The sequence below is a fragment of the Octodon degus genome, unplaced genomic scaffold (assembly GCF_000260255.1).
Source record: "Octodon degus isolate 3935 unplaced genomic scaffold, OctDeg1.0 scaffold00012, whole genome shotgun sequence".
Classification (NCBI taxonomy): Eukaryota; Metazoa; Chordata; class Mammalia; order Rodentia; family Octodontidae; genus Octodon; species Octodon degus.
In genome coordinates, this window is record NW_004524588.1 from 10430846 (window position 1) to 10442716 (window position 11871).

General features: G+C 40.2%; 1 protein-coding gene across 8 annotated transcripts in view; it reads left to right on the plus strand.

Moving 5' to 3' along the window:
- Plekha5 (pleckstrin homology domain containing A5) overlaps positions 1–11871 on the plus strand; it is a 253614-nt gene that overhangs the window by 200766 nt on the left and 40977 nt on the right. Inside the window, exon 16 of one of the 8 annotated variants that reach the window (XM_023709532.1) lies at positions 8522–8602. The exons of the other annotated variants lie outside the window; for them this stretch is intronic. Within the exon in view, the coding sequence (XP_023565300.1) occupies positions 8522–8602 (81 nt within the window). The remainder of the gene's footprint in view (positions 1–8521; positions 8603–11871) is intronic. 8 annotated transcript variants of the gene reach the window in all.

The following is an 11871-nucleotide window of genomic DNA, read 5'->3' on the forward strand; positions in this document are numbered from 1 at the left end:
AAAAAAAAAAAAAAAAGAATGGCCTTGTGCCTCTGACTTCACACTTTTTATCTTTTTAGCCTCCCTTTCCTCACCATGTTTGAACACAGGCAGGATGTAGAGCCCAGGACTGAGATGCAGTCGGTTCTTTTGTGTGTGTGTGTGTGTGTGTGTGTGTGTGTGTGTGTGTGTGTGTTTAGTACAGGGTCTACAGGGTCTCACTACACAGATGGGACTCGTAGTGGTCCTCCTTTTTTCAGACTCGAAAGTGCTGGGATTACAGGCATGTGTGCCACCCACCACGCCCAGTGTCAGTCACCATCTCAAGAGTGCCCCAAGGGCAGGGCCAGCAGGCCAGGGTTCAAACCCTGGTCCTTGCGTCTGCCTAAGCAGGTGCTTTAATCTACTGAGCTGTCTGGCTGGCCCAAGCAGTCTGTTCTTGAGCAGGAGGTGCCATCATGACAACTCTGGGTGTGGGTGGAGTCCAATTTAGAGTGTAGAATGCAGTAGTATTCTGGTTTTGAAATTGGCCCATCCAGAACTTACATTTGATTGTTCCCTAGTTAACCTGTCCTTTTTTGCTAATTATTTTCACCCACCACAACCCGAACCAGGGAAGTTCCCTGTTTCGGTGTTCTCTCAAATGAGAATTCTTCTGTTCTCATATGATTAGTTGTCTCAGGGTTGCTGTCCATGTCTTCCTCACTCTGAGTTTCTCCCAACTGGCAGAGCCCGTGTGTGGCATGTGCACCCCTTCATGTGGCTTTTCTGTGGGACATGTACTGTGGAATATGGAACCGAGGTGGGAGAGAGTGAGCAGGAAGCAGCAGTCACAGGCAATTGAGCTTCAACCAGATCGAGACTGATTGGCCAATGAGTGGAAACCCTGAGGTACCCAGGGGACCCACACACAGGGAAGCATGCGCAAGGCTCCCATCCTCCGGTAGGTAGGGTTGTCCAAGAGATCACTCTCCGACTTGCGTTTTTACTGATACTTCTGTCAGTCTAGTGCCCCTGCCCGTTCCCATACAGTGTCACCGGCTCACCAATATCTGAAACAGAGGTCAAGTGGATGGACATGGCTAGGTCGCCAAAGCTGTTGAGTTACAGTTATATATTTGTCATTACATTTGGAAATTTACCGTCAGCACATCCTCAGCATGTACAGATTAAGCTTATCATCTTTATCCCCATTTCCTGACCAAAAAACCTAAAAGCATGAGTGTTCAGTATATTAATCACTGTTAATTTCATTTGTTTCAAAGAAAACAACATCCACTACAGCCAGACATGTAATCCCAGCATTGGGAGGTGGAGGCAGGAGGCTTGGTTTGAGTTTGAGGCTAACCTGGGCTACAAAGTGAACTTAAGGCTATCCTGAACCACATAGTAAATCCCTGTCGTTAAAAAAAAAAAGAAAAAGAAAGAAGAAAAAACTAGAACTATAGTGAAAACATTTGAAATTGATTGGACCGAAAGATGGGTGCATCGGCATGTGCTACAGCCCCCAGCAGGAGGATGCCCTTGTCTAGGAGTTCAGGCCGAAAAAGGAATTCACTAAAAATGGAAAAAATCATGAGATGCATCAGAACTATTTGAACAGACAGACCCGAGCTGATGACGGGCTTCCGTCGTCGTGTTCCACCAGGAGAGCAAGGCCGCCAGAACGTCGTATAGATGCTCAGCCCTTCCTTGTCATTTAGTCACCAGATCTCAGCACTGCTGCTCCTTGAGTCTCTGCCTACACCTCGCATTGTCTCTGGTCTTGTCACCAGCTAGCATGAGAACTTCTTCATGGATAACAGACATTAAAACTGAGGCATTTGGCAACAATTTACAGGTAAAAGCTTTAGCACCTTCCTGCTGGCTAGAACCATCATTAAGCAGTGGGAACATGTTCATTGAATTAAAACAAAAGAAGGTCCAGCTGTAACGAAGGAAAATAAGAAAAGATAGGAAAATGGCTTCAGTTTGAAAACTGGAGGTGGGGAGTGCGGGCCTGAAGAAGCCTCAGACTAGCCATTCACAAAAGAAGGGAGAGCAATTTGTGAGGGCAGAAGGGAGCAGGGCGCTGGGCATTCAGCCCTGTGAGGGTCTGGGCCAGGAGAGGCTGCTGGAACCCATAGCCTGGGTTCTGGGCAGTGGAGACTCTAGGGCCCTGAATCCTTGTAGATCTCCGATCTCGGTGTTCAGTCGGGAGAGGTGAGATGGGCTGGGTAAGTAACAGGCTGACACACACTCTCTGACTACTGATGGTACACCTGTAGGGCCCAGAGTTTCACAAGGGAAGGTCAAGCTTTGGTCGGCTTTTAGTTGCCCATTGGGCATCCATCTGTAGATTGCGTAACACATGCACACTTTTAAATTTTGTCTCAAGAAAATGTACATCATGCTTTTAATGAGTAATGCTATCTCTTTTTTGCTTTAACCCCTCAGCCAAATACCAGCCCAGCCGGTAAACTACTTCCTTCCCCTTAAGGAAGTTTTCTCCAGCCAGGAACTCACTGTTCCTCCAGTACCTAAAAAGCCCTCCTTTTCTGCACTGGGTACCTGTATGTCCTTACTGCAGAGTCTGCCCTTACAGTTCACAAGACCAGCCCAGAAGCATCGCCCTTGCCACAGGGGCGCCAGTTAGTTTTCCCTTCTTCCAGTCAGATCAAATGCCTTTTCACACATCACAAATGAAGATGGAAACTTCATATTTATTATTTCTTTCTTTATGTCTATTTTGACTTTCTTCAAAATTAATGAGAGTTCTGGGTTTCAGGCTGCTGTTCTTTGTTAGCTGAGGAATATTGGTTCCTGACTATGACTATGAACAGACAAGAAAGGAGAAACAGGGCTGAGAGTGTAGCTCAGTGGTACTGCAACTGCACAAGGTCGTGAGTTTGATTCCTCCCTCAAAACAATAATAATAATAATAATAATAAAAAGGTTTTTAAAAAAACACTCCTCCTAAAATGTATATTTGTGTCATTCTAGTATTTATTTATTTTTGTCTTTTTTGAGACAAGGTTTCACTATGCAGTTCAGAATGACTGGAGCACACATTGTAGCCCAAGCTGACCTTGAACTCAGAGCCACCCTCCTGCCTCAGCCTCCTGAGAGCTGAGATTACAAGCATGCGCTACTGTGTCCAGCAATGCTGCTCTACTTTATATTTACAAGTGCTTCTGTAGCTGAATTACAGTATGTTTTGTTTCTGTCTTTTTTCTTTTTTTTTTTTTTTTTTTTTTTCCTTTTTCAAACAAAGTCTCCCTGGCAGTTAAGGCTGGCCTTGAGTTCAGTTTTTAGCCCAGGCTGTCCTCAAACTCACAAGGATCCTCCTGCCTCAGCCTCCCGAGCGCTGGGATTACAGGTGTGCACTACCACACATGGCCTGTTTCTGACTAATTTTATATTTTTTGTTTCTAGATAGTTTCATTCTGCAAAGATTTATGGAGTTTGATGCAAAGTAGGATGTTATTGCTTACAGAGTAGAATTCATGAACGATTTCCAAAGCCCAGGAGGGAAATAGGGCTGTGCATAAATGCCAGACACGTCTACAGGGTTGACCTAAGGTTGCGCGGTGTAGTTAAAGCATCAGCCAGTAAATCTCTGACTTAGCGGTAGGAATTTAGCTACTTGGTGCCATTTCTTACCTATAAGAACACATTTGCTGGGCTGGAGAGATGGCTCAGTGGTCTAAAGCACCTACTTGGAACACGCTTGGCAAAGCACAGGGACCGCGGTTCGATCCCCCAGCACCACATGCCAGCCAGCCCCACCCCCTGGTGGGCTGAGCAGGCCACACACACACAATAAATAAATAAATAAATAAATAAATAAATAAAACCACTTTTTAAAAAAAATCACCTGTAGTTAAAAAAAAAAAAAAACACACATTTGCTATTTATAAATTCCAGATCTTTGTATCTATAAAATTATTTTGATTTGAAGCTCAAATATACTATAGATTTACTCCAGGCAAAAACAAATATATTTTTAATAATAGATACGTAAGATTTTCACTTTAAGAATTTTTTGTCCTTTAAGAATGGTGGACTGTAATCTATCATTAAAATACTTGCAAGAGGAAAATATGACTATTTGAAACACACAGCGTTTGAGTTCTTTTGGTATTTCTTCCTACCTATGGATGGTAGGAATAAACCTGGTAATATCATCAGATAATATATTACTTGAAGTTAACAGGGCCATTACACAAGGAAAACAGATTAAACCACTGATGTAAAAATCAGATCTGTGAAATGTACACAGCAGCACGCCAACTTTAAGGAAATTATCTAGAAAAACATGAGCCCCTACCTTCAGAGTGCCTTCAGAGTATACCACGGGGACATAATTTACTACCTGAAGAAAAGGGGAACTGTTACATAGTCCATCTTTTAAAGCATCATTGAGTCTTCTGATTATATAACAGCAATAAAATTTCTCAGATGTTTTATTTTTAGGAAAAACATAGAGCATGAACAATTCAGATTTCTTTAAAACTTCCACAATAATCTTAGTACTGTGGCCACCCCTTCAGTTGGAAAGAGACTTATTTGCATTCTTCTATTACAGAAGTCACTTCAGATTTCTCTGCCTCCTGTTAAACAAAGAGTGGTTTCAATAGGTAGTCATACCCTTCAATCTCAGGTCCTCGGCTTTCAGATATGCCCAGGCCTAGAGCGGAGGCTCGGGCATTGTTGTTGTCTAAATGCCCCATTTCTAAAGATCCTGCATTCCCCAAGCCTCCCCCAGTCATGTCAAATTCTTTAGCCCTTTAACTTTGTCACACATCTTAAAAGTATATTGATCTGGACACAGGAGGACATTCTTGAGAAATGGAGGCATCAGTGATTAGGGTGTGTTTTCTTTTTCCTATTGTTAAGGCAGATTCCTAACTTTAAAAAAAAAAAAAAAGCTTTTCCTAAGATGTCATTATGGGAAAGTCTGTTTTCCATGTAAAGAAAAGAACAGCACAGAAATGGTCTTCTCATTAGTTATCAGCAGAGAACAAAAGCCCAGCAGGGCCCACAGGAACCTGCCAGAGATTTGCCTTCTCAAGAATACAGGAAAGCTGTCGGCTTGGAATTCTGACTCAAGGGGCCTCAGTTACAAGACAGAGCCTGAGCAGGTGTTTCTCCGCTGGCAGGGCATGAGCACACTTGTGTCACTGGTGTAAAATTTCTAGGCTTGGTCTATCTAAGACCCTTGCTGCCCTTGTCCTTCCTACAACCCACTCTCTGGTCACCCAGAGGTTACTGTGTGTCCGTGGGGAGCCTGAGGGGACTCTGAAGTGACTGCCCTGCTTTCACTTTTCCATAAAGAGCCATAGCTCATCTGCAGCATCAGTGAAGTGGGTTCCCAAGGAGAGTGAGAATTAAAAATTCCTACTGGTAGCAGAGTGCATTTGTTGAACTCTAAGACCTTGAGACTGTCTTCTGTTTTGTTTTGGGTTGGGGTTTTTTTTTTTTTTTTTTGGTACCAGGGATTGAACTCAGGACCTTGCGCTCACCAGGCAGGCACGTATACCGCTGAGCTATATCCCCAGCCCCTATCCTGGTTGTTTCGGCCAAAAGGATCTTGAGATCAGCATTGATGATTTAATTATTAATATCTACATCAAAGGTTCCCGAGTTGCACATTAGAATTCTCTGAGAATCAGAATGTCTATAGTCTTTTAAATGTAATCTGCACAAGTGATTACAGTGTGGGTTAAGGACTGTTGGTCAAAATAAACTTGAACTTTATTTCAGAAGCATCCAGGAATAAGGAGAGCTACGACAAGATAGCCATGTGTATTTACAAATGCATTGGTGGCATGCTTTTCTTAAGTTGGCTAACATTTCTTCAGGTAAAATGCTGGTATAAACCCAGCACAGAGGAAGTAAAAATGCAGTGTAGATCAGAGCCCTGAAATGGAAATGCGCTGCAGCAGAAGACAGCAGCTGGTGTCTTGGACTCTGCGTTAAACATGGTATGGAGATGTGAATTTGTAATGGAATTTCTATGATGTATCTGGCTCACCGGAAGATATTTATGGTTGTACTTTTAATTGAGTTTTTCTTATTCATATTTTTGCCTTTGGTTTCAGTTCTATTGTTGTCAGCGTTTGGTTGGCTGGCTTTTGGCTTTATGTTTGTTGGTTTTTTGAGACAGGGTCTCACTCTGTAGCTCAAGCTGACCTCAGTCCTCCTGCTGCAGCCTCCTGAGTGCTGGAATGACAGGTGTGTGCTACAGCACCCTGTTTGGATTTTGGTTTTTTGAGACTGGTCACCCCACAGAGATCCTCAGCCACAGCCTCCGGAGAGCTAGAATTAGAGTTGTACACCACCACCCTAGCCTTGTGCTTATGTTTGTATCTGTGACTCTTAATAGCTTTATTAGAAAGGCAGCATCAGATCATTATAGCAAATGTAAGAAATGTAAAAAAATATAAAGAAAGAATACAAATCTCTTTCAGTGCCACAATTCAAACTAACAGCTTTCGTTTCCTTTTTATACTGCTTTGTCAGCTTCAAGATGCCTTCTGATTTTAATATTAAATTTAACATATGTTTGAAGTTTCCATAATGAAAAGTAATCAACTCTAGCAGCAATCTTTGAGGCGCCCTATAGGTTTTACAGTTTAAATGTTATTTTTACTTCTGTTTGTTCCATATTGAATCAGTTTTTCTTGCAAAGATCCCTCTCAGGGACTAGTGTGTAATGATTTTTCATATGTAAGTTAAACAGGCATTTGAAATCGCACTTACAAAGTCCTTGTTTGTACAGCACGTGCATAGTCAACCCCCACCCCAGGTTTCCCCCGAATGTGGGGGCCACGGCTACACCTGTGCTCATGCACAGGCGGGCTCGCGCCACATCCCCAAGGCACGGAGGGCAGTGTCAGCTTGACCTTGATCCCTTCTGTCTGAGTGACGTCAGGCTCCATCAGAGCTGAGGCACTCATATTTCCCCCGCCATCGTGGGTATGCACACGCTTGTGCGCGTGCACGCGCGCACACACACACACACACACACACAGTCAACCTCTCTGAGTCAGGCAATAGTTAAAGGAGAAGTTGCTTTGATAATGAGAATAATACTAAAACTGGATACAGATTTAGCACCTTGTATTACTTGTGTGCCAATGCGATAAATAAAACAGCTGTTTTCTATTCCAAGATCTACATTTCATTATGATAAAATAGCATTCCCTTAGAAGACATAAAGGGGACTCTGTAATAGACATAGTCAATTTCTATAATAAAAAATTTTTCCTCCTAAAGAAAAATTTATTCTGTAATTGTCTAAATTATTTTCCAGCATTGCCTAAGTTTCATTCTGTTCTACTAAGTAATACCACTGATTTGGAAGAATCTTCAGTTTAACTTGATGTGTGATTCCAAGTATCTTAAGATTTATTTCATTAATGTGTCCAGCAGGTAAATATAACTGGTAGCTATAGAAATCCAGCTGGTGTCTACTGGGAGAGAACGGAGAGACTGACCCCAAACAGGACACTAGGGGAGAGTCTCTCTCAGTTGTGCCAGTGGTTACAAACATACTATTGCAGAGGTTTCTTATTTGACAACCAAATTTTATTGCACGCATCAGTAACTAGGTAAAAATAAAATTGTCTCAAAATACAATTTTCAATATTTACTTTTTTCTTATTTTATGCCATTTATTAAGGCTACTTAAGTCCTACAAAGGTAACTAAATCCGTAAGGTTGCGTTGGTCAACCATGATGGAAATGCTTATCTTATGTAAGGTGAAAATGGGGTAGCCCTAAATCTCACAAAACACAAGTACCAGACCTTTCTGTTTACAAATACTAAAAAATGTTCTTGACCAATTGCTGTAGTCACATTGACTGTCTTGAATGGTTTCTCAAGTACAGAGCCTGCTCAAGTAACATTACTTTTCTGGAGGCAGTAATAAGTATAACATAGCTGGAAATGTGAAACATGGTATGAGCCTGCTTTTTAGGAGCGAAAGGGATTTACTAAGTCTTACTGAACAAGATTTAATTTGTATGTCCTTAAATAATTTTGTATATGGTATTAAACTGTCTGAAATCCAAAAGAGTATGTAAGTATCCATCAGTATTAATTTTAATGAAATGTTGATTATCTAAATGACGATATGTTGAGTCATATAAAAATTTCAGTATCTATAAAGAATTAAGTTTTTTCTGGTTAACCTTATAAAGAACCAGATATCTTTTCAGCTTTATTATTGAGTAAATGATGCCATTTTTCTCCAAGTTCATAAGTCATTGCTTTTTAGATTGTCCTTTGAATTTTGATGCTTTATCTTGTGTGTAGCAATATCCATTGACTATCATAGTTCGAAAGTAAAATCTGCTTGCATCAGTGTATGTTACAATATTTAAGACTTGTTTCATTTGTATATAAAAGTTAAATCTGTGCAACCGTGGGGTAAAATATGAACAACTGCACTGTTAGGAAGGTGTTAAAGTAGAGGATATATTTACAGTGTCGTCTTTCAAATCTAGCTATGCTGTAAACTGATGTTTGCTGTATGCTCCTCCTGATTTGAAATAGATGAAAGAAAATGAACCTATTATCACCATGGTTCACACAATGATTGAGAACTCGGCGCTAAGACCACAACTGTACCAGCAAGTAAGGTCTTGGACAGTGAATGATACTGCTTTCTCATCCGCACAACCCCTCAGTGACAGTTTTGGTTTCTCCTCAGATTTACTCATGACATCAGTGTTTTTCTTCTTTTCTTTGTTGTTTATGTTTATTTGGGAAACCACACTTCATCCATGCTTTTCAAGATGCTGCAGTATTGTTAGCATGGCTTTGCTGAACATTTTGCTGTTGACTATTCAATGTACCATCTTCCTGGAGTTCTCGTGTAGAGTATTTGATTGATACGTACTTGGAGGTCTGCAGTACATTGTGAAATTTTTACTCTATTTCCATATATTTTTATTAATCCTGAAGGCATTACAGCTAATTTTTATGGAAACAGCTTATAAATTTTTTTTCCTTTCTAGGGCACCTCCCCATACCTCTCACACCAGTGTTTTAGGAAGAGATTGCTTTTGTATGAAAGTAAATCACATCTAGTTTCTGTACTAGATGAGGTAAAACACACCAGTAGCACTTCTTAACATATGGGGGTGTCTTCTCCCTGCATCTTCTCATCCGTACACAGTCCGTCGGGCAATCGTCCCTTACCCCATTCTTTTCTCTAACTCAGATGTGTGTTGTGGAGTTAGCCAGCTTTCATTTAGGAGCCTTGGTACTCTGCAGATCTGCAAAAGAAGCCATACATATTTTTATCCAGTTGTTTTGTATTCATGGTCTCAGTGTTCCTAGCTGCGTGTCTCACAACATCAGCTTCTTCCACTTGAACACCTTCAAATCACTGTGGCCTATGACCTGTAAAAATACTTGAAAAATCATATAGAAGAAAAAAATTAACATGAAAAATGAATATAGATTTTGATCAAAAAATATAAAAGCACCTAGTAAAAAGAAAGCGCTTTGATCTTGCATTGAGGCCTGGGTTCTGAGAGATCAATATAGTTGGTGAGGAGGCAACTCCTGTTTTTGAGCCCACTTTTTCAGGATTTTTAGAATATATTTTATGATTAAAAGACATCTTTAATTTGCAGTACAGATAAATACAGTATTGAATATTTAAAGTTAAACAGCTTTACTTTTCAAAAGAAAATGGAATCTTTCAGTGCTTAAAATCACAAGATGACAGAACCTTGACACTCCATTTCACAGTGCCCTGAGAACCTGCTGACTTTCCAGTCGATACCCTTCAGGGTTAGAGCTGTCAGTAAACTTTATCATTTTATAGAATGCTAAATTGCAATGAGATCAGGCCATTATAATAATGTTTGTGTTTTCACATTTTACATATTTTAGAAAAAAGTAATACCCTGTATTTTCTGTTTTGTTTGGATTTAATGTTTACTTTTTTCTCTTTTTCTGTATTTATCAACTTTTAGGGTTGACTACTCAGTTGCAGTATCACTGACCTTGAATACTAAAAGAGCAGTAGATTTGTATAAGCATATTTTTTCATAAGAAACTATAATAATAAAAATAAAAGAAAATAAAAAATTAAGGGTCAGCCAGATAGCTCCGCGGACTAAAATGCCTACTCAGGCAAGCTCGGGGACAGGGGTTTGACTCCCAGTATGCCTTGGAAACCCTGCCCCTGGGGAACGCTGAGACCACAACTGAGACTGGGTGTGGTGGTGCATACCTATAATCCTAGCACTTGGGAGGCTGAAAACAGGAGGATCACTAGGAGTCCAATCTGTGTAGTGAGACCCTATAAACTCTGTACTAAATAATAATAATAATAATAATAATAATAATAATAATAATAATAATAATAATAGTAATAGAAGCTAAAATTATGTGAAACAGGAAGATCCCAATGTCTGCCATAGCCTTGTGTGGGCTGGCGGAACAGCATTACCAGGAAAGCAATGTAGACTGCTTTGGAGGCTGGGCTGCTCTCGGCTATCTTTTTAGTCGACACAGTGTCTATAGCAAGTAAAAGCAACAGATATGTGGCTTCAACTCTGTTCATAAATTTGTACAAATTAAAATGAAAATCTTATTTTTTTCCTTAAGCTCTCAGCACCACTCACTAAGGAAAATTTCTATGAAATTTTATGCTGTATACTGTTAGGAGTTTGCTTTTCTGAGGTTCCATTACCATTTTGTGTTCGAAAGCTCTTGCTGTTGAGCTGGAAGTACAATGGCAAAATGTTTCATGGTCGGTTTTATTCTAAATCAGAGCTGTTCAGTTTCTCCCCAACAAAGGAAAACTTTTGTTTGTAATCTCATACCTGAGAAGTTCCCTGGGGAGCAGTTTTCTTAAAACTAGTTAAAGAAGGCTTAAAACTGAAAGCCGCTGGGCATCGTGGCAGATACCTGTAATCTCAGCACGTGGGAGGGTGAGGCAGGAGAAATTGCTGTGAGTTCAAGGCCAGGTTGGGCTACATGGTGAGTTCAAAGATCAGCCTGAACTGCATAGCAAAACCCTGTCCCAAAGAAAAACAAGAACAACGAAAAAGAATGCTAAATAAGTAAGCATAAAGTTGAAAAAAGAATTCCTCACATTTCATTCTACCTATTACAGTTCAATTTTGTACCATAGTCTTTATAATACGAATAATATCAATGAAGTTACTCATCTGATGAATAATTGGTCTGAAGATGCCCACATCTCTGCAGATGCGCATCATCCTGTGAGCACTGTGGAGCCCTAATTTGATGTAGTGTCTTCTCTCATCAAACCTCAGGCTATTTTTCAGAAATGTCTTTCCTTTTGTAGAGTTCATGTATAGATTCATGTGCATACTTGTCTCATATACCTCAGTGATATCAAGTTAAATTTTCATTAACATCAATACTTTTGTTTTAAATTAATGCCACACAGTTTTTTAAAGAAAATATTAAAAGTGCCAGGTGATGTGGCTCAGTGGTAAAGCACTTGCTTAGTATGCATGAAGCCCTAGGTTCAATGACCAGCAAAGTTAAACAAAGGAAAAATTAAATATATGAACTAGATACATATTATGAAAGTGTTCCATCTTTCTCAAGAAACTACATCATTGTCTGTTCTTATATAGTCAGTAAAATGTATATGATAGACTTTATAATTTGAAAGAAGTGTGAGCACTGCTTACATTTACATAATTCATAGCCTGTTTGGTTGTTTTCTTTCCTTTTGATGGATTTGGAGGGAGGGAGTTGAGACAGGGTTTGACTGTGCAATTCAAGTTGTCCTTGAACTCAAGTTAGGTAGCGCCTGGTGGCCTGGAACTCAGAGTGACCTTTCTGCCTCAGCCTCCCAAGTGCTGGGCTTACAAGCATGTACCACCACATCTGACTGTAGCTTTTTTTTT